General features: G+C 34.9%; 2 protein-coding genes across 4 annotated transcripts in view; both read left to right on the top strand.

Moving 5' to 3' along the window:
* Positions 1 to 3,037, top strand: part of LOC107675224 (myosin-IIIa-like) — an 86,201-nt gene extending 83,164 nt beyond the window's left edge. For all 3 annotated transcript variants that reach the window (XM_016469516.1, XM_016469508.1, XM_016469501.1), the window contains 2 exons: positions 2,248 to 2,433; positions 2,655 to 3,037. In XM_016469516.1, coding sequence (XP_016325002.1) covers positions 2,248 to 2,433; positions 2,655 to 2,769 — 301 coding nt within the window. In that variant the 3' untranslated portion in view covers positions 2,770 to 3,037. The remainder of the gene's footprint in view (positions 1 to 2,247; positions 2,434 to 2,654) is intronic.
* Positions 3,038 to 4,992: 1,955 nt separating this feature from the next.
* Positions 4,993 to 19,306, top strand: LOC107675215 (glutamate decarboxylase 2-like). The gene is made up of 16 exons (XM_016469486.1): positions 4,993 to 5,691; positions 5,956 to 6,018; positions 6,354 to 6,497; positions 7,020 to 7,253; positions 7,971 to 8,061; positions 9,322 to 9,434; positions 9,904 to 10,019; positions 10,617 to 10,696; positions 10,816 to 10,870; positions 10,993 to 11,109; positions 12,722 to 12,786; positions 13,405 to 13,483; positions 13,738 to 13,887; positions 14,487 to 14,594; positions 15,407 to 15,496; positions 18,434 to 19,306. Exons 1-16 carry the CDS (start codon positions 5,619 to 5,621, stop codon positions 18,605 to 18,607), a joined length of 1,752 nt encoding a protein of 583 aa, XP_016324972.1. The 5' UTR covers positions 4,993 to 5,618; the 3' UTR covers positions 18,608 to 19,306.
* The last annotated feature ends 5,017 nt before the right edge of the window (positions 19,307 to 24,323 follow it).

Genomic DNA, 24,323 nt, shown 5'->3' with positions numbered 1-24,323 from the left:
ACGCTCTGTAATATAGTCTGTATAACTAACACATAATGCAGTTATATTTTTCTCATGTCAGATGTAATGTAGGTAAAGCATGAAGTATTTGGCATAAAATCAATAAAAACTGAATTACAAAAAATGTTGAGATTAATCAAACCATATTAATTGTCATTTGTAATGCTGATGCTTGCTTGCTTGCATATTACGGCTAGTTCCTGTAGTATTTGGCTGTCAGCCAGCGGGACATATCCACAGTGTCACAGCATGTGTGAAATATTGTGTGTGTGAACATGGACCTCCAGGAGATTTGACAGGCCAGCTGAGTGACAAACAGCTCTGACAGACAGACAGGGTGCTGAACAACACTCATAGAGACACGCATCATTAAGGACCAGCAGTTTTTGCAAGTCAGAGATGGGCAGCAGCATACATCATTTCAGTATTCATGAAATCAACTTTCATAATATATATGCTTCTGGTCTTGTAGCGAATAATAGTTCAGAACACAAAATTTTTTATCACCGAATATCCTGTTTCACTTGTAAATACTATATGTCAAATGAGGCTTGAGTGTTTCATGTTGACTTTAAGAGTGGGAAAGTCAGTAGGACAGACAAATCTCTAGCTCTGTCTGATAACTGGCCCATGTTCTGTCAGAGAGAAATAGAGGAAGAGATTGGCTGTGGAAAGAGAGAAAGCAGAGCGAGAGATAAGGGACCAATAAGGTATCTTGGGAGAAAAAAGGGCGAGCTGAGGACATGCAGTTAATGAAGGTGTACTGCAGTACAAATGTGCAGAACTAGAGAGACAGAGCAAACAGATGAAGCAAAACACTCTGTTTTGCCACATGAATGAATCCCTCAAAACCATGCCCAAGTCACATTTTACCTCAAAATCTAAAGAAAACAAAAATAACTTGCATTCTGCTTGGAGAAAATAAGGATTGTTCCATTTTGGCATTAATTTCAAGTTTTTCATACAAATTCTTCATCTTAATAATAAGAATTAGATTATTACATTTTTTTATAAATATATAGAAGTATTTTTATATCATTTTTACATTAATATATTTTCTATAAATACATTATTTTTGGGTTTTTTGACATTAAACTTATGACGTTTCCCACACAAATGATCCTTACACAGATGTGGTCATATATATGTGTGTGTGTGTGTGTGTGTGTGTGTGTGTGTGTGTGTGTGTATTCCAAACACTGAAATACTTTATTATTTTACATATCATAAAGTATTAAATTATTATTATTATTATTATTATTATTATTATGTTTAATACCCTTTTATAGTAATACAAACATATTATATTAATATTTTAATATTAATGTTTTATTTTTGGCATTTTGACATTCATTTGATGACATTTTCTACACAAATTCTCCATATTCAGATATGGTCCTTTATTTAAAAAAATATATATTAATAATAATAATTCAGCATAAATTCAGAACAACAAATATTACTACAATTTAGAAAAAAAGCTTATATTTTGTTATTATTATAATATTTCATATTAATATATTTTATTTTAATACTTTATTATTTTAATTACAATATTATTATAAAAATACAATGTTATTAAATAACAATAGTGTAATAAAAATAGAATTAAAATAATAATTGTGTTTATTTATTTTCTGTTTGTTTGGAAGTGCATCAGTAGGCCAGTGGGGCTGACTGATATAATTGCATCAGCGGTCTTGCTGGCAGGCCGTAGGCTCTTATCTTCGCTGGTTTCATAGATGGCTGTTTTCATTACATAATGCTTCTGATAAGCCCTGAGACAGTGAGTTAAAGTCCACTGAAAGAACATTTACATTTGAGTCACTGCCGAAAAGCCAGTCATAAATCAGAGCCTGTCCTGAAGACCGTCGCTTACATACTGCAGAACAGCCATGAAATGCAGTCAATACGGCATAATGGCCACCCATTAATAGCAGCCTGTTATGACAAAATAGATGTTATTTATGATCGGGAGCGATACGCTTTGGCTAAAGGCGAGGAGGGGGATTTATGTAACAAGGAATTACAAATACAGCATTGTAAACAGGAATAGTTCTGTCGCCATTCTCTAAACCTAATGTCATTTCAAAGTAGATGGGAATGTGCTGTCAGTCTCCAAAAATGACAAAAATAAAAGTAGTCCATGACTATTCCGAGTCTTCTGAAGGAACAGGCTTAGGTTTTGATCTGATCCTCACAAGAAGTTTATAGTTACAAATTCATCTTTTCCTCTGCACCCACCAGCCCCAAAAGGCTGGACAATGATGACCAGTACTACCAGGGCTCGTCCAGCACTAAGTCCACAAGCCTGCCCAGTGACAGACGCCGCTCAAGCAAACGGAGATCATCCACTGAAAGAACACGCTCTTCTGAAAGACCACTGTCTGATGTCCCTAAATCCGACCTCCCTAAGAGCCCAACGGAGAAGAGGTGAAAGACATTACACATTTGCATCATTCTGTGAGTTTAACAAATACCATCTTCAAACCGTTGACCTCAGTGCAGTACACAGCAGGGCAGACATGATAAATGTATTTGAGGAGAAGATGCAGATATCAAGACGTAAAAACCTCCCTGCTTTCTTTCCCTTTCTCACTTGCATCTTCATTTCCATGTGAAGTCTCGCTTTATCTGCCCCTCTCTGTCCACAGGCACTCGTTCTCTAGAATGCCCTCTACAGAGAGTCAAAGTGAGGACAACCCTTATGACTACAGAAAGATACTGAGGAAGACCTCCCAGAGACGAAGGCTTTTAACACAGCCCTAATCATCAAGCTTTACAACTTCTGTAAATACTGTGAAAAATGAGTTCACCAAAAAATGTCATTTCTGTCATCATTTACTCACCGTTATGTCTTTCCAAACCCATATGAATTTCTTTCTTGTGTGAAACACAAAAGGAGAATTTTTGAATAATGTACCACCCGCTCTTTTCCATGGAGTTACAATAACCTGAGGCTTTTAATCTTCAAGAAGAGCACAAAGTGATGTTTGATTCATCAAAGAATCATTCTCTTGAGTCGGGGGGTGAGCTGTTTCTTTAAGTAATGCATCATGTTTTCAATCCATTTTGGTTTGGCTTCCCAAAGAACCTCTGCATTATTTCAGAAAGCGCTGACTTTAGTTTAAGTAGTTATGTAAATAATGACTACTTAATGCTTTTTGCTGTACAGAATGTAATGTTAATTGACTAATCAGAGACTTAAATTGATAGAAATTATGTTTTTATGGATGGAGCCAAAGAGCTGATGGTGACAGGACTTTTGTGCTGCCCTTGTTTGATTTTTAACTCAGGTTTAGCAGTTGATGTTTGCTGGGCGTTGATGCATTATGTGCAAGTCTCTCTGTGAATAAAGATTTGTATTTAAAGACATTCATATATTGACCTTTATATTTGGACCAATTAGGTTATATTTGAATTGTTTCTGCATAAACAATAACATGTGCATTATAAAAATGTCCCACTTGTATCTGCACTTGTATCTAAACTGTATCTAAACAAATACTTGTTTGTTTAATACGTATGGATATGTGTATTCTTGAAATGTCACTTATTTGTGAATATGATTTTCTAAATACTTCATTATTTCTGTAATTAGTCTAATTAAATTATAAAATGCTTAAAATGTACATAATGGCTGATGTTAAACCCAGAGCAGACTAAAGTTACTATAAAATATAATAATTATATTATTCATTATTCAGTTTTTTTTTCTTACGCCCTTCTCAGCGCATTCCGTTTATGTGTCCTTAATACATTATATGAAAATGTAATATTATTAACAACATAGTAACATTATATGATAATGTAAAATGCATTATATGATATTAAAATATTCTGGATAAAATAGTAATGTTTAGGCAACACTGATGAAATGAAAATATGGTTAAGGGATGTAGATTATATTAAGATCTAAACAAATACTTGTTTGTTTAATACGTATGGATATGTGTATTCTTGAAATGTCACTTATTTGTGAATATGATTTTCTAAATACTTCATTATTTCTGTAATTAGTCTAATTAAATTATAAAATGCTTAAAATGTACATAATGGCTGATGTTAAACCCAGAGCAGACTAAAGTTACTATAAAATATAATAATTATATTATTCATTATTCAGTTTTTTTTTCTTACGCCCTTCTCAGCGCATTCCGTTTATGTGTCCTTAATACATTATATGAAAATGTAATATTATTAACAACATAGTAACATTATATGATAATGTAAAATGCATTATATGATATTAAAATATTCTGGATAAAATAGTAATGTTTAGGTAACACTGATGAAATGAAAATATGGTTAAGGGATGTAGATTATATTAAACGCAGGTTCCAAACATAAATTACGAATTTAATTTCATAACTGATAGAATAAATCCATTTATGTTTGTTTGTATTTTAGTGTGATGCTGATTTTATAGCGTCCACATGGATTGCCGTTGAGCAGCACACACACACATATACTGTATATATATATTTTTTTTCTTCTTTTTCCAATGCAGCTCTCTTGACCTGCTCTTCTTTGTGATTTTTCTCGTTTTCTCCTCACCAATCTAATGTAAGTGGGCATAAAAAAGCTTATTTTCTGCTTTATTATTATTTTGTATAACCTGTTATTTTCTACATACTACTATAATCTAATTATAATTACTTTTTGCTTTATTTAAGGTTTCGTTTTATTAAATGCATGCGAAATAAATGACGCGTGCCATTGCGCACGATCGCCACACACAATTGAGAATGGTATTGTGAATAAATAAATTCACACTAATGTTTTTATTCATTATAGATTTTCCCGTTCAGGTCTGAAACTGGGTCTCCAGTTTCCTTTTTAATTAGAAATGGTTTGATTATAAAAACGGATCTGAATGTCATGGTCCATGGAGACCGGCTGCTCCTCCTGCTTCTGATGAAGTCTGCTCACTGCTGGAGTAAAGCAAATTACAGAATCTAAAAAAAAAAAACGGTTGTGCCTTCAGCACAGATGCGGGTGGTGCGCCAGGAGGGGCATAAGCTAGTGTGTGTGGTCACGATTAACTACGCAAAATAGTTCGTCATGACCTGAATCGGGTCGGAATTTCTTTGGTGACGTGAAGCGGATTATCTTTACGCCACAAGAAGCTTTTATTAGCACTAAAGTAGCAAGTTTGCATGTTGGAGAGCTCGCGCAACGTATTGCAATAAGTGCTTTTTAAAATGTACTGTGCACACTCAACTTGCATTTGCAGCTGAGATAAGTGAAAGAGAATGAGAGCCATTGGATGCCTGTGTTTCCATCAGTGCCAGCGTTTCTCCATGAGTTCAGCGACGGTCTCCGGCTGCTCCAAATCATTGCGCACGGCGCATCACCTGAATATAGACGCTCTGTCTCGACTGTTCTCCATCGGAGGGCTTTGAATATCTTTGAAGAGCACTATAGCAATTAAAGCACTTGATCTGACGCGTTTGGACAGGTGTGACTGTAAATACATCGCGCACGCAACTGGATTTCCGGCGCGTTGAGCAGGATTCAGCACCACGGCTGCGGACAGCTCCCGTTCCCCCTTGACGCGCGTCTGGATGGCTGCTGCTCGCGTTTCTCTGCCGCTGCTCTGATCCGCTCTGTTCGCGATGGCATCTCACGGGTTTTGGTTTCTGGGTGCTGAAAACGCGTCTGGAAACTGCAGTCAAAGCCCGAACACTCGTAAGTGACATGGCGTTCAAAAAGAAGCTTGCAAATGTGCAGCATGATTGTGTTTTAAGTATTAGTGGCTGTGAGACAAAGAAATGCGACATTTGTTGTGTCAAGGTTAATTTAAAACCCTGAAATCTCATGTCAGCTGTGTCGTATGATAATGAACAACAGCATTTAGTTCGGTATTTTAAGGCCAGTTCCACGCCTTGGTGTTCATAATGGAAGTTTTATGATGGATATGGTGTTCAAATCGCACGCGCTTGATCGTTTCAGCCAGAGCATGGTGTCAGGCGGCGGCCCAGAAATTCCCCGGAGGCATCGGCTCCAAATTATGTGGTACGTTTATTTTTAACATGTGGTCTAAATTTAAAATCTTTATTTGTATCTTACCTACCTTCCTAAAAGGTGTTATGGTTGTAAACAGCGCGAGATTAGAACATGTCATGTTGTCATGCATATGGTTATATATGATCAGTATAATTAAAGAACATTTAAAGCTTGTTTTCTTTTCTTTCGTTGTCTTTTTTTTTTTTTATCTTGACTCTGAAAGGCCTGAAACGAATTAGTTGCAGTTAAAAAAAAGTAACTCTTTCATACAGTGTGTGAGATGCATTTTCTTTATTATTATTATTATTATCATTCAATTAATAGAGTAATCGTTTCTTCTGTAGCTCTGTTAAATGTCGGGGAGGCTGAGAAAACAGCTCAAGCTCCAGTTAAAGCAGAAGATGGGTCTACAGCCGAGAGCTGCGGCTGTAATAAACCCTGTAACAGCTCCAAAGCCACCCTGTGTTTCTCTGATCTCTATTCAACAGGTAAACCACAATCACATCGCTAGCACAACTGAAAAAAAAGGCCAAATTGATTTGATGTGCTGGTTTCATGGTTGGTTATATTGGTTATGTTACGTGGTGTTATTCGACTTAAATGTATGTCCAGTTATTTTAGTTTTTGTGGTATGTTTATTCAGACTGCATTATTCGTTAAAAAGCGTTGTAATAGGCCTATATTTTTTATTACCTATGTCTTGATTTTGCACGTCGTCTCTATAATACTTATTTTTAAATGTCATTTCCAAAACAATTTTTAAAATGACATTTATGTGTGTAAAAATATATTTTTTCAATTAAAATAAAGAATAAATAACATTAAACCCTGCCTGTTCATTGCTGGGTAAATTAATGGATAAATCTGTTATAATATAAAAATGTAAACTAACAATGCATTTCGGAGATGTTGTCCTTTGTTTCTTTCTCAAGGTTAAATTAAGCTATTTTACACTTGATTCTTTCACTAAATGCAATCACTTGTTAATACAGTTGTGCTATTCTTTACAGATCTGTTACCTGCGCTGGATGGGGACGCGAAGACTATGAATTTTCTGCAGGAGGTTGTGGATATATTGCTGGCTTATATAGTGGAATCTTTTGACAGGTCAACGAAAGTGATTGATTTTCACTATCCAAATGAATTGCTCCAAAGGAATAATTGGGAGCTTTCGGACGAACCCGAGACTCTAGATGATATTCTGATCAACTGTCGCGCCACGCTAAAATACGCCATAAAAACGGGTAAGCGTTTTCATTTGTAATTTCATAAGCAATATACACCGTAAAAAGTGGCGACATGCAATTGTTACCTTAAAATAGTTATTTCTATTGTATCTAACCAATACAAATAATTGTGTTGGTATAAATCAATGTATTTAGGTTGATTCAGAGATGTTAATCTATATTTTTGACTTTAATAGAAACCAATGAATACAGATGTTACCTGTATTTTTACATATATATATATATATATATATATATAATTGTGTATTGCATTATTCATATTCATTATATCTCTATATAATCTAGGCTACATTACATAAATTATGCTAACCTATTGATTGTCTCGCTTGTGAAACAGAATTTATTTTCAGCTCACAGACCCACAAGCATCAGTGTGTGTTTGTGCCTGAAGGCGAAACGAATCAGACCAGAACATGACGTGATATTAAATGAATGCGTCTAGGGACGATTTTATTTTCTATGATGGCATTATTTCGAAAAGTGATTTTCGTTTTGGGAATAATTATGAATGATCAGAAAGATTGATTGTATTTCCTTGCTGTCTGCGCCGGTCTTGAGATTCATTTGAGCTCCTCCTGAAGTGTTTCACATCAAGCCGCAATTGACTATTAATAGTGAGCCATAAATAGATTATAGATTAATGGGGCATGGGTATTTTTTTTTGCGTTCAATTATTAATTTTGTATTTGTGCACTATGTTGTCTCTACCTTCAGCACACCCCAGATATTTCAATCAGCTCTCCACTGGGTTAGACATGGTTGGCTTGGCTGCAGATTGGCTAACGTCCACTGCCAACACCAATATGTGAGTGTGTGTCTCCTTCCATTAAAATACAAAGCGGGTTGAGATCCGTTTTCTACGGTGGCCGAGAAGTGCAAAACAAATCACAATTCTAAATAAAGTATCGGGTAGGGTTAGGGTAGGTGTAGGGAGGGCTTTATTGTACCAATAAGGTTGCATCCATTTAATAATTAAAATTAAAATTGTAATTTACACTCACTACGTTATTATTGCATACTGTTTTATAATGTACTACAATACTGAAGTGCAGATAATTGCCACTATTTGCAACAAGTAGTATACTTGATAGTAGAAATCCTGCTATTTTAACATAGTGTAAATAGGTATTTGCACTTAGTGTAAATAGCATATTGCTAAAAATACTCTGCTATTTTCACTTACTGTAAATAGAATCCATTGCTAATACGAGATTTGAAAATGGAGTCCAGTCAGCGGTGAGTAATCCCAAACCAATGGCGCTGTCTCAAACTATACCTACCTCTTCCAGTTTGTCTGATTTGTCGTTGTGTTTTCTGACTTGTTAATTTGTTTTCGGATTTGTCGTTGTGTTTTCTGACTTGTTATTTTGTTTTCGAATTTGTCATGTTTTCTGACTTGTTATAATGTTTTCTGAATTGTTGTTGTGTTTTCTAAATTATTATTTTGTTGTTTAGACTTGCATTTGCGTTTGTAATTTGTTATTTTGTTTTCAGAATTGTGATTTGTTTTGCACTTCTCGTTCACTGTAGTTTTCTCTGCCTTCATACGCATTATTTTGGCTTGGTCTTTGTGGTGGCTGGCTTACCCTCGCAGATATCAGTTGAACGGAATAAGGCTGATGAATTAAGACCAGCAAATATAAACTCCACTCTCTCATCTTGTGCAATTCACAGAGAGAAAATGAGATGGAAATGAAATGTACATTCAGGCTAATAAGAACAATCATTTTATGTTGGGAATTAAAGTTTAAATTTAACAGATTCTTAATACAATGTAATAATATTGTAATAACAATGTAACAGTTTTTGTGGAGGAAAACATGTTTATTCAGCTTTGTTTTATTGGTTATTTTAGAAATCAAATGTTAAATATTTTTAAATTCACGTCTTGTCAGAAATAATTACATTTCCACCGTTGTCTTAAGCTGACAGTGACACACTGCTGGAGAACCTGCAGACTGTTGCAAAATCCCTTCAGTTGCTAAACAGGTTGTCGTGATATTTGCTTGTCATGACATTTGTTTCTGGCTTGTGTAACTGGGTCTCGTGATCTCTGTGCAAACAGGTTCACCTATGAGGTGGCTCCAGTCTTCGTGCTGTTAGAATACGTCACGCTGAAAAAGATGAGGGAGATCATTGGCTGGCAGGATGGCCGCGGTGATGGAATATTCTCCCCGGGTAAGCAGCTGTCAATCTGCGTGACCTGCCTTAATATGCAATATTAATATGTGCTTCTGTTATGACGTGAGCGCAAGCACAGGAATTGGCTAAAAGTTGATAGAAGAGGATGTCTCCATTAGTCTTTGAGGATCTTAAAAAAAGACAAACTCGGTTATTTGTGTTCTTGGGTTGTGAAAATTATTATCCAACAGTGAATGTATGATTCCAACCAGACCAATTAAAAAAAAAATAATATTTGAGGTGAATGATGCAAATGATTGCAATTTCTGCTCTGCCGTTCTCTGCCCTACTTTGCAAAAAACCTACAGAATGGATCGGATTGTAGGCACTGATAATCAAATCACAACTGGGATATAATGTGGACAGTTACACCAGAGTAAATGACATTCAGGGCCTGAGTAAAAACTGACAGCGGTCAAGCTTTACCTGAGTGATGGAATGAAAGGTTTACTTTATTGTCCTCTAGGTGGCGCCATTTCCAATATGTATGCCATGCTGCTGGCTCGCTATAAAATGTTCCCTGAGGTGAAGGAGAAAGGAATGTCATCCGTACCGAGACTGGTGGCCTTCACATCTGAACATGTACGTCCATTTTATTCTCTTATCATGTTTTCTCTCGTCTTATTCTCATATCATCCTATTATTATTATTATTATTATTATTGAATTTGAATTTTTTTTTACAGTAATTAACAATAATCTGTAGTAAAGGTGTTTCTCTTAAACAGCACTTCTTCTTAATCAATGCAGGGGACTTTATAATCAGTATCAAAATAGTGAAATAATGAAATTAATAATAATCAAAGTAGTTATTTTATTTTAAGGCAATATGTAAATTAATACCAGTCATTTGTGAAAACACACATCAAATAGATAATGCTAATATTACTCAATAATATGTTATAGTACACCGTATTTCTGTCCACATTTTGAAAATTGTTGTATTTTAGTAAAAAATAAATAAAAAATAGTCACACCACATGGGACAATTCCCACATTTTCTTAAATATTGCTAAAAAAAATGTTTGTCTTCAAAGACAGCAAATTTGCATTGAATGTCATCTACTCATTATATATGTATGTATGTATGTATGTATATATATATATATATATATATATATAGTGACATACATGTGTTTATGGGCAGCTTAGTGCATTGATGATTGATTATGCCTTTCAGAGCCATTTCTCAATCAAGAAAGGAGCAGCCGCACTTGGAATTGGTACAGAAAGTGTCATCTGTATTAAAGCTGATGAAAGGTTAATCTGAATTACCACTACTTGATGCATTTCTTCCTGACTGCACAATTGAGAAATGCAAGTCTTAACATTATAATCACTAAACCATATAACTTCTTTACTGCTCTCATTTCTTCTAGGGGTAAAATGATTCCTTCCGACCTTGAGAGGAGAATTATTGAAGCCAAGCAGAAGGTAATTTCAATGACCGTGTCTCCATGACTGCCTAACGTGTCTCTTTTGGGTCTGTTTAAATCATCTTTGTGGTTCTTTGGCAAAATGGGCCCTTGAATAATGCACTGATTTCTTTCTCACAGGGATATGTGCCGTTCTTTGTCAGCGCCACAGCTGGCACCACGGTTTATGGTGCCTTTGATCCCCTGATTGCTATAGCGGACATCTGTAAGAAGCATGATATCTGGATGCATGTGGATGTGAGTAGATCTGCTTCCCTGAACTTACGTGAACTTCCTGAATGTTTCATCTGTGAAATATAGACAGTGGACAGGGATCCAAGGGTGATCTCAGTGTTGGCACATCCGAAGTATTGTTCTTTGGATGCAGAACTGAGGACTAAATTGTACTCCATTAGAGCCCTTAAAGGGGTTCTATTATGCCCTTTTACGAAGGCTTGATATAGTTTTTGGTGTGTACTAGAATAGGTTTTAGTTTTTGGTTTGTACTAGAATAGGTTTTCACTCTTGAACCTTTGCAACCATGGATTTAACCGGACGTTTCAGAGTTTTTTATTTTTTTTAACAGTCTATGGACTCTAACGCAGCGTAACCAGGCCTCGTCCCCTTTTTTGCGTATTCCATTAGAGGGAATTATTTAAATGAGTGAATTTATGACTTCACAGGAACGTGCTGTAGTCCGAGCTCAAACTGCAACATTACACACTAAGTTAGACTAAGTTGAAAAAGTAAACTGAATACTAAAAAACAGCTAGAACATCTTAAAAACTGCAGTTTGCTAGCAACCAATCTGAACAGCCTAGAAACTGCATAGCCATGCCCTAGTAACCACCCAGAACAACAGCACCCTAGCAACTGCTTAGTAATATAATAAAAAAAAACACTCAGAACACCATAGCAACCATATTGCAGTGCCCTAGCAACCAACAATGACACCCTAGCAACCACCTAGCAATTCACTAGAAATTACTGAGAACGCCTAGCAAGGAAACTTGAACCAGAATTTTTGGTTGCAGCATATTTTGCATAAAAATAATCTACGGGAAAATGGAAAAATTATTTGTTAATGCTGAACCAGCTGTGTTTGAAAGGTGGCATAGGGTGAATTTAGCAAGCATGTATTAAATGGCCTCCTTTAGAATTGTAGCTTCATCTAAATGTTTCCTATTAGAGGAATTACCTTCAGTCTGTGTGAGTGTGTACATGTGCGTATTCATTCTCATGGGGCTGACAAGATTAATAGCAATATCTTATTCCTCATTATTATTCATTTTTCTCTGGTGATGCTGTCGCCTCTGGCATTTTTACGGCAACACAGACATATTATGGTGGCATGTTGAAGCTCAAACACTTGCATTGCATTTGAATCCACTCAGCGTCATTAATCTGACCTAAAGGCAGCAGCTCTATGGTCTCAAATTGGCTGAGAATATTATGTACCTATATATATAGAGGTCAGTACAATATATATATATATATATATATATATATTTATGCATTTACTATATATATAGGTACATAATATTCTCAGCCAATTTGAGACCATAGAGCTGCTGCCAGGCAATACATTTTTTACCAGAATGTGTGTTCCCTGGGAATTGAACCCACGACCTTTTGCGCTGCTAACGCAATGCTCTACCACTGAGCCACAGGAACATATATGCATATACTGCAAACAAATGTACAACAATATCTGCTTTTAGAAATATAATAAAGATCAGTATTATACTTTGGGTCAGATCTCATACATATGTATCTAGTATCTCAAGATTAAACCTCTTTTTTTACAATGAGAAAGACATACATGTTTCTGTTTGCTTTTAAAATTACTTCTGTCTCTGTGTTTATACAGGGAGCATGGGGCGGAAGTTTGCTAATGTCCCGGAAACATCGGTGGAAGCTGAATGGAGTCAAGAGGTCAGTACAATCTGCAGTTCCTATGGATTAAATGTCTTGCTAAATCATGAAACACTATCCATGCATTGATTGGTTCTCTCGGCGCTGGTGCAGTAGCCTATCAGCTGCACTTCTTCATCTACGTAACTCTTTAGTATTCTGTAGCCGATGCACGGTCTCTAGGGATTCTCATTTTTAGCCCTCCTCCTCCCCAGCACCACCTGCCTAGATCTGCTATGAAGGGTTCTTCTTTACCTTTTGCAGCAGAATGTTTCCTAATATCTTTATGTCGAAGCAGGTTTAACAGAGCAAGTATTTGTACTTGCTCAGCAGTGTAGCATATCTAGTCAGCCAAGACCAAACACACCTAATGTACACCTCAATTTTATCAATAAATGCTTGTTAAATTAATTCAGAGAGTAATCATGACTGAAATATGATTGAGAAGTCCACAAACTTCTGTGTGAAAAGTTTCCCCTTATAAAATTAAATGGATTTGATCATTTTTCTTTTGACTTGTTTCACTGCACAGCACAGTGCCTAAGGGAGAAATCTTGTCTGAATCAAAATAAGTGATTGTATAGCTATTCATCTGTTTCAAGGACAATGTCTTGGTATTTCAATTATTTCCAACTTTAGGGCTAATTCCATGACCTGGAACCCCCATAAAATGATGGCTGTACCCTTGCAGTGCTCGGCTCTGCTGGTTCGAGAGGAGGTGAGACTGTCTGCTTTCTTCATTAAAACCAAAACATATTAGCACATCGTATTATTACAGAGGCCAGTATTAAACCACTAAGTCAAACTTTCAAAAAGTGTGATCTAGTGACACCTGCCAGCAAATGCTGCTGGGGGCTTTTCTCAAAATTAAAGACACATTCCTAAACAACTTTTTAAATGACTTTTAATGGACTAACGTCAAGGTATTTTATTTTTTGTAATTTTTTGCCCTTTTTGTGTTATGTGTTCCAGGGTCTGATGCAGAGCTGCAATCAGATGCAGGCCTGTTATCTGTTCCAGCAGGACAAGCACTATGATCTGTCCTATGACACAGGGGACAAGGCCCTGCAGTGCGGCCGCCATGTGGACATCTTCAAACTATGGCTAATGTGGAGAGCTAAGGTATTGTAGAGATTTTTTTTTTTTCCAGATTTACGTTTGTGTTCTTACAGCTGCATGAGATAACATGAGTAAGAGTTCAGACAAATTCTTGTAAAGTTTCTAGTAGTATTCAGAATTTTGCAATTTTAAGTGTGTGTAATATGATATTGTACTGCTGTATTTAGTAGTATGCTATATGAACATCTCATATTTGTATTATTGCTCCTGCAGCATGTGCACTGTGCACAGTATATGAATTTTTTGTATGAATAGAATTGCCAAATATGTAGTAAACAACACTATACTCCCGAATAGACCATTTCTAGTGTAATGAATGGAAGTAATTACAGCTGACTGTCAAATTTTAAGACGTTTACACAAAAGTGGATTAAAAATGCAAAATAACCAAGATAACTGGATGCCATTCACTGAATTAAACTAGTAAACCAGTATTCCATTCCCATGAAAAGTGAACATTTACTATCAGCACTTTTATTGGGCCTGCCTTAAACGACTGCTATAAGGCATTTGGGACAGTAGTTCTTCATCCAAATTGTTTGGTTGTATAGTGAGGTTTATTGTGTTATCACAATGTTCATCCTCTCTCTTCTTCTTTAAAGGGCACTATTGGTTTTGAGGCTCAGATTGACAAATGTCTGGAGCTTTCAGAGTATCTCTACAACAAGATTAAGGACAGGGAAGGATACAAGATGGTGTTTGATGGAAAGGTAAGTCTTATTAGATGTATTTAATTCTTTTGGCCTTCTGCTGCAACTTGTCATCAGTGCTTTATATTTGGTAGAGATTGAGAAATTAGAAAGGCAAGGAATTAGGAAGAATGTTCAAAGGAGTAAACTATCTATAACACCAGGCCTTTTCTACTGGCATGCATTTTCTGCTGTTCTTTAGTTTGAGCAAACAGAACATGTTATCTCAGAGAGCACATAAACAGACCTAGTGATAGTCTGTGCATTGACCGCCCTTAGCATATTACCCACAATAATACCAATAATAATGTCACAATATAGCCACAATAATGGACAGACAGAAATTCTGACATTTTCCTTTTTTTTTTTTTTTAAACAGTGAGGTTGCTGTTCTACAATTCAAATTGATTTTCTGTGTCAGTCTATTATTGTGATATAATCACAATATAATATAACCCACCCCTATATGACGTATTAATGGGTGGGCTCTTGTATAAATATGCTGCGATGGTGATTAGTCTTCATGTTCATGACTAACATTAAACTAAACATGTGTTCTGCATATGTGCTTTAATTAATTAATTAATTAATAGAAGCTGCTTTAATATATATATATATATAATAGATTACAAGGCTGCTTCCAAACTGATGGCGACAAAAATTCCCATTATGACCCCAGACGGCCCGTAATCACATATTCTGTCACGGATCTTTAATGGACTCCCCAGAGTGCTCTATTTATGCAAGCGTGTGTTGTAGGTTAAATTGAGTGATAGTTGTGTGTATTGTGTGAATGTAAGCTGATGCTATCTGGTGGTCTTATGTCCTTGCAGCCTCAGCATACCAATGTGTGTTTCTGGTACCTTCCACCGGGCGTACGCTACCTGGAGGACAAAGTGGAGAACATGAAGCGCCTGCACAAGGTGAGAAAAACTGGATTCGATCAGTTGATGTGAACTGAGCTTTGACATTTCAGAAGATGACATATTGCTTTTGCAGCAGTGGTACAATGAAAGAGTAACAAAAAAAAATGAACTTGAAAGCCCATAGGGATATTTTAATAACCCAAACACATATTTAAAACATTGAAAAATCAGGTTGATATTTCACGATGTTATCTTATGAAAATGGATTATGCAAAAGAGCAAACAATCCTCCATTAACCTATTGATGAGATACCAGATGTAAAGCATACATACAATGTTATGAATTTATGCAGAATTTCCAAATGCTAAGAAACTCTAAATAGTTACATACAGTAAGTGTGCTGTGATACAGAAGGGTTACAGTTTAAATAATATTCATCCATTTGATTTATCTCTTATATGTGTTGATTTTGTTTAGGCCAGATGAACGTCCGCTTTGAAAAAGAAGTGTGTTAAATGCACTCTTTTAGTGTGCTTGTTAATTTGAGTAATAATAATGTTTTAATCATCTTTTTGTAATTATTTTAAGACATACACTTATTTTGACTAACATGCGATAGCTCATGTAAAGAATTTAATTACACTCTAAAAATGATTTTTTTAAGTTATAAATAAAACAAAGATTATTGGACAAAGTTTTACAAGAAAATGCCATTTAATTCTTTCTACTTTAAAATTTCACATTTAATTCAATGTGTAACTTGCGCTTATTTTATAATTATTTGTGAAATATTATTTCATTTATTTTACTTTTATTTCATATTACAAATTGGTATATTATAAACATACTCGATTGCAACTTTATCATTATATATACAGTATATACCGTATATATATATATATATATATATATATATATAATATATATATATATATATATAAAATTACATATAATGATGTTGAACCTTTAAAAATCACATTGTTTACCTTATATTCCCTTACACACACACACACACACACATATATATATATATATATATACACACACACACACACACACACACACACACACACAGACACACATATACTGTATAAGGGAAACAATGCGATTTTTAAAGGTGATTTTATTATGAGGTCTCAGGTACCCAAACACAACAGCACATAAGGGTCAAGATGTCTGTTTGTAAAGTCTAGATGCTTCAAACCAGAAACATATCTAAAATGACATCCCTGCAGTGATGTCATTGAAGGGGTAGGGGCTGCTCATCAGGTGTCCTTTTATTGGTTGGCTGCTCTTCAGTCACTCCCATGCCAGCAAAGCTCTAATTGGCTATTAGGACAAACAGATGGCGTTCATGCTAGTCATACAAAGAGGGTCTCTATCTAACCCTACCCACAAACCCCTCCTCATCTACCTGAAACTAGAATGCTTATGCTTTGTCTTTTACATAGGCTAAAACTGTTTTCTGGAGACTCTTGAGTAGCAGGATATAGTCACATAGGTGTGTGTATTTATGGTGCAGGGACACTGCAATACAGTATTTTACGTTTTATTTATTTAAAGATGTATATGAAAAGACACTGGACAGGTTCCAGTATATCAAGGCTTGTTTCATAGAGATGGAAGCGGTTATAAGTGCTGGACACACTCCACTGTTGATAATAGCTGGACACCTGCAAAGGATTTGAGGGGAGGTGAGTGTAATTATGTGGTGATGAGCAGATGTGTGTCTTTTATTCAGATTACAGTCCCACATACTGTCCAAAAAGCTACTGATCTAATTAAGTCAGTTCTGCTCAAGCTAAGTCAAGGACAGAACATCAGGATGTATGCTTACAAGGAAGCACTGGACTGATATTACTGGTTGACATTATGATTTGGCTTTGATCTAAAGTATTACAATTCTGCAGTGAATTTAGCTGGAACTGGTTAACGTACAGTCTTTATACAACATTCAACTCTTCTATTGATATAACTTAAATTATTAATTGTACAATCCAAATAAATGTAAAATTATATTGTGCTGTGTATTATTTTAAAATTTCTCAAAAATGTAAAAATGAAAAATGAAAATGCTGTCCATACAATGAAAGCAAACAGGCTCGGGTGTTGTTTTGAGACCTGACTTTCATTATACAGGCAAAAAAAAATAGCAATTGTGGAATATCATGAGGGTGAGTAAATAATGATAGAGTTTGGGTGATCTATCCCTTTAAGTATGAAGATTTTAGTGGTTACCTTGGCATATAGGTGCCTAAATAAAATGTTTTTGTTCCATTTGCTTTTTATAAATGAAAGTATGTAGAAAGTACATATCATTTTTACATACAGTACAAGTAAAACAGTACCCTTCAAATGTTTGGGGTCAGGATTTTATTTATTTTTATTTTTTTTAAGAAAGGAATTACTACTTTTATTCATCAAGGTTGTTTTACATTGATCTAAAGTGTCAGTGAAAGTGTTTACATTGATACAAAAGATTCCAAATAAATGCTGTTCCTTTGAACTATCTGTTCATCAAAGAATCTTGAAAAAATTTATAGTTGTTTCAACAAAAGTTTTAAGCAGCACAAACATATCAAAATGTATAATAATAAGAAATGTTTATTGAACAGCAAATCTGCATATTAGAATGATTTCTGAAGGATCATGCGGCATTTAAGACTGGAGTAACAATGCTGAAAATGTCACTTTGCCATCATAAGAATAAATTACATCTGAGATTATAAAAACATTTCTCAATGTTACAGTTGTTATCAAAAAAAATAAAAACTACTAATAAAGAAATTAATAAATAACTGTAAAACTAAAATAAAAAATAAAATAAAATCTTACCGAACCCAAACTTTTGAATAAAGGTAATTTATACATTTAAATACGTTTTCAAAGCATGCTCCAGTATGGAAAAAAGCACATTTTCTTCAGAAAATATGATGAACACAATGCACAAAGCATTTCTTCATGCCCAAAGCTAATAACATTTTCCCTTACAGGTTGCCCCTGTAATCAAAGCCAGAATGATGGAGTACGGAACAACCATGGTGAGCTATCAACCGCAGGGAGACAAGGTCAACTTCTTCCGTATGGTCATCTCCAACCCAGCTGCTACCTTTGAAGACATTGACTTCCTCATTGAAGAGATTGAGCGACTGGGACAGGATCTTTAAAACTTGAGACTCCAAAACCTGTTATTCTTGTATCCCTGGATGGATTGAATATTTGTTGTCAATGTAACGGTAAATCATTGATTCCTCTTCTCCAAAGTCATATAAAAGTAGTATGATTTAAAAAAAAAAAAAAAAAAGACAATATGAAAATATCTAGACTTTAGTATTGTAGCGTTGTTGTGGGCTTCATGGTCCAAAGCCCTGTAAAAGTATTACCGTCTGCTTTTACTGTCTATCTTAGTGTCTTTAACATGACTTTGTTTGTTTACATGTGTTTATTGAGAATATGAAGAGTTATTTGCTTCTATTCAGTGACGGTCCTAAGTTTCTATTTGAACAGTTATTCAAAGTACCAGATTACAGACTATATTATAATAGTAGAGACAAAACCACTTCATCGAACCTGAAGCTTTTGTATTCACAAGACAATGTGTGACTTTAATCGATTTAACAAGATACAGGACCATAGGATGAGTTTTTAAAACAGTTTTGACCAACTGTATTGTGTGTGGACATGAAGTTTGTACATAGTTGGAACTAATTAACGTATGTGCATAAACAAGTACAAATATAATGGTGCACTCTAAAATGATATTGACAGGAGGCTTTTATAGCCAGCATTTATAGTGAACAGTAATGTTATATAAACATGTCTATACAGTAGCATATTATATGCTACTGTAGTTCTAAAATTTGACAAAATTTAATGTATAATAATAAATAAAAACAAAATTAAATTAAAAATGATCTTACTATAAAATCAAAATATTCTTGACTAATCCTGTTCGCATTATAAAATGCTCTTTAAAATGGGAATTTCCCTTTCCCCCCTAATGACGTGCAATATTCTTTATTTCTTTACTCAGAAATTCTGATTTTCCAACTTAATACTTGGAAAAGTGCAATCGAGCGTACAGTTGGTCTTGGAAACAGTTTGGGTAGATGTTCACTTATAAGCAAGAAAATTAAAAATGAATCAAATATTCCTTCTTTCAACAATGTACCCTGCAGAGAAACAATAGCACATATATTATATACTGTATGTAAAAAAAAAAAAAAACATGGGTTTAAATTACAAATTTAGTCTATATACAGTATGTAGTAAAACACTTTTCTACATAATAGCAATATATTTCTTAATTTACCGACCCATTCATGTACTTATTTAGCTTTCTTATACAAAATTATAGATATTTCAAGGTATTAACAGAGCTAAATGTAATGTTATATATATAAATTCCAAAAAGAAAATAACACATAAGCATAATTAGGGTTCTGCCCTATGATAGTATGTAAATAGACTTTTAAGATGTTCATGACCAAGTACATATTTATGTGAATACATCACTGTATTGTATATAAGGCAGAGTCTATTTGTGTGGTAAATAATATTATTTTCTCTATTCAACAAATATTTAATCATAAATGGTAGATACATTCTGCTTGTGTGTGCGTGTGCGTGTGTGTGTGTGTGTCAGATGTGTTGAATATGATGACTTATGTAACTGCAAAGATGAAGGATTTGGCTTTAAATCCACTTGAAGCCACTGCATTTTAACATATTAACTCAAAATGATTATTATAGCACATTTCGGTGGTTGTGAGAGCCATTTCTGAACCAATGCTGCTTGTATTTGTGCCCAAGTGATAAACTTGACATCCTGTGCCGATTTGTATTTTTGTGTGCTTGTAACTGTATTGCCTTAGTATTAATTGCCAGTATTGTCTAGTTCTCCTAAAGAGGAGCTTGTGCACTTTAGCGTATATGTATGATGATCTGTCCAATGGATGTTCTTAGTTTGATGTTTTAAGAAACAGAGAGTTGTCTGAATGTGTCCCAGCTTGGACATCCATTCGAGATGAGAGTTGCTTTAAAGCTGAAATCCTTTGTAGACTTGCTAATGCTACATTACTGCCTGTATCCTTGCAGAACGTAATAGTCAACCCTGCTGAAAAGCACAACTGAGTCTTGTCTTAGCTGGTCTCCCAGCCTGGGGTGTTTCCCAAAAGCATCTTAGTTTGAACATAGTTTGTTGGTATCAACAATTTAGTGTTTCCCAAATCCAACGTTCCAGCAAACATTCACAAACAGCATCGCAAAATTGTGTGGTGGAATTACAGCTCTCGACCTGTAGTTAGAAGCATAGTTTCTCGTTAGTTTGACATAAGGACTTAGATCATGTACTTGAGCAAAAATAAGCAAGCTAACACATTCTACAATCTATACCTTTCATTCCACACATTAAAAAAACGCATTATTGTTACATATTTTACCTTGAATCTACACCACTGTTTCCATTCTCGTCAAAACGGTCTGTTGAGTTCCTGGTTCTATGAAGCCCCTCCCTCAGAAATACGCAGTGGGCTCTGATTGGTTAACAGGCTCAGTGTGTTTGTGATTCGCTAACCGCCTAGTGCACGTTGTCTGGAAACGTCACGCTCCCTTACCATTATGGGTAGTTGCGTGTTCCCGGGGGCGGGGTTTATGTAAACATCGGGGTTTGTGATGTCACAAACCCAGGAAGAAGCTCGTTGTAGTCCCTACCAGCCGTTTTTTTGTAGTCCTTAAACAGCGATTTCTTTAAAAGAAAATATCTCCCTTTGCATTGAACTCTGAGCGTCGTAACTTTGCAGACGTTGTTTATGCAACATTACATACTAACTAAAGTTCAAAAAGTGAAATCATAATCAACCACCCCTTTAATTTGATCGCAAACTGATTAATTGCCAGAAATTATCACTCCACCACCTGCCTGACATCATCTACGTGGTTCGAAAGACGAATGTCTACGTTTCTGGAAAAAAAAGTCATGGCTAGCTAGTTTCTACAACGATGCATCATACAAAGGTGGTTATGTCATTCTACGGGAAATGCCCCTGGTCAGGCTGGAAGACCAACTTAAACCAGCTAATCCGGATAGTTATGAAAATTAACCATGGTTTTATTATAGCGAAAGTGTAGTGACCATGTTTTTTGGCAGATTGATTACCAATTGTATAACCACAGTTTTATTGCAATTAAAAATGGTTAATTTGTGGTTACCATGATTTAACTATATTAACCATGGTTTTTTGGTTTTATCTGTAGGTAAAACCATGGTTAATTTTCATAATGGTAAAGCTGATTTTGTAACATTTAAGGAACGCTAAATTCGTAATTTTCGCGATATGAGTGTTCTTTCTGTCCCTTTTCAGGATCAACAAGCTGTGTCACATAGTTTGTGTATTTTAAGCTCTTGTAATCATGACAAACGCATCGACATCCTCACCATGGTAGCCTTGGAACGCCCACTGTGCCGTCTTTCCCTGCTGCTGCTACAAACCTGCTCTCTTTGCACGTGCATGAACTCCTTGCCTTCCGAGCTTGTGAAATACAATCCCAGATATTCACATATATATATATATATATGTATGTTCAGTGCAACCTGGTGGTAGTTTTAGTGGCAATATGGATAGCTTAGCTTCAAATATATAGTGCACTGTCGCTAGCTTGCTCACTCTTGTATTAGCATTATCCGACGTATTTATCTGCTAAGCAAGCATGTTCAGTGTGGCTAGAAGTTGTATGCTTTCGCGACTGTATCTCTATCTTTCTCCCTGTCTTTCGCTTTGGTTGTTTTCTGCAGCTTTAATATTAGCGTGTGCAGTTCCTTGGCATGCCTCTATAAGCATATTCAAAGTCTCTATGTCTCTATATCGCACTCTCTTCTTCCTGTGTCTATCTTTCTCTTGCTTTGCCCTGTAGCAGCTCGCCGACCTTTAAGAGCAGTGTTTTCTCTGCCGTTTCACGGCTACCCATCATGTCCATCAGTTTGTCGTATGAGGAACTCATGTTGTCATGAACATGACCTAACAGGGTAACACCATGTGACTGGGTGAATTCATGTTTTTTTTTTCTTTCTCACCCAACATTGCTTGAAAGTAAAGCGATTGTCTGAGGAACTGATGTTCAGATGAGTTACAAACAACTAGTGTGTTGAAATTATAGAGAGAGAGGCAGATAACACCCTCTTGAAATGTGTTTTACTTTCATGGGAAACACCAATAAATGTTACTGCCAAACAACTCTGTCTGGATTTTTAATAAACAGCATTACTTGATTTGAAAGACAATGGGCTCTTCTGACTAAGCATCCTCCCGGAATGCCGTAGAAACCATTTAGCAATGCCCTCATTTGTTATCTTTTATTTTAAAGGGTACTTATAATAATATAATAAATAATTTATATTTCATATTTTATCATTTATAATACATAATACAAATTAAAAGATGAATTTTCAGACACTTCATTGCATGTTATTGTTTAAATTTATATTTTAAAACTTTCATTTATACTTTAGAGCCATTTTTTGACCCGCCTATTAAAAATTGAGTCCATCCTTTTATGCAATTTCGTAATTAATTCTATTGTCTTTGAAATATTGTAATGGTTATAATGTACTGCTGAATGTACTGACAAGCAATTATGGTAAACTGAAATATACTTTAATGCCATTTCTATAGAAACTTCTTTGTCATGTATTTAAATGTATCTGTATTTACACATTTGTAATGAAGTTGCACATAAGATATACTAACGATAAATGTAATATCAAATAACACACTACAGTTAAAACTATAATCAAGTTTGTTAGTCAGCACATCAAAATATGTGTACTTCTTTAAAGCATGACAAAAGATTAAGACAATGATTTGAAATATACTTTAAAACGTTTTATTTGACTATTACAGTGCAATTTTTAAAACCACACTTCTTTTTCATCAGTGTATTGTTTTTTTTTTCTATGCTTTCTTTATAGTTCCAACTGAAAGTCATAAGGCATTGTCAAATGTGAACAAACTGAAGAAAAAAAAAAGTTACATAAAGCCATATAAAGTGAAATAGCATGTGAAGAGGGTCTTTAGTAAATTTTCCAGAGCACAGGGAAATCTGGTGTTTTACAAGTGTACAGTCAGGCCTCTCATGACCATGAAACACTCACACAGTGCCTGAATCTCTACCACATTACAAAACAGCTCAGCACGTGACCTTCAGTACTGTCAGTATTAACAGCACTTCACAAATGCCTCCACAGAAACACTTTTGTGCCATTGAGGGGGGTATATTCAGTGTTTTTACTGCTCAATCTGCTGTCATCTTCATAGTCTATTCTTATCAGCTTTTGAATCAAATAGTAGTAATAAACCAATACAAACTGCAACTATCTATCTATCTATCTATCTATCTATCTATCTATCTGTCTGTCTATCTATCATATATTCTATTCAATTCAATTCAAATCAATTCAATTCGTCTGTATTGAAATCTATCTACCTATCTATCATCTATCATCTATCTATCTATCTATCTAACTATCTATCTATCTATCTATCTATCTATCATATAGTCAATTCAATTCAATTAAAATCTAATCAATTCAATTCAGTTTGTCTGTATTGAAATCTATCTATCTATCTATCTATCTATCATATATTCTATTCAATTCAATTCAATTCAAATCAATTCAATTCAGTTTGTCTATTGAAATCTATCTATCTATCTATCTATCTATCTATCTATCTATCATATATTCTATTCAATTCAATTCAAATCAATTCAATTCAATTTGTCTATTGAAATCTATCTATCTATCTATCTATCTATCTATCTATCTATCTATCTATCATCTATCTATCTATCTATCTATCTATCTATCTATCTATCTATCTATCTATC

Source organism: Sinocyclocheilus anshuiensis, unplaced genomic scaffold, assembly GCF_001515605.1.
Source record: "Sinocyclocheilus anshuiensis isolate Anshui unplaced genomic scaffold, SAMN03320099.WGS_v1.1 scaffold1090, whole genome shotgun sequence".
Classification (NCBI taxonomy): domain Eukaryota; kingdom Metazoa; phylum Chordata; class Actinopteri; order Cypriniformes; family Cyprinidae; genus Sinocyclocheilus; species Sinocyclocheilus anshuiensis.
The sequence above is the reverse complement of the archived record's forward strand: the minus strand, read 5'-3'. Positions and strand labels throughout refer to the sequence as shown.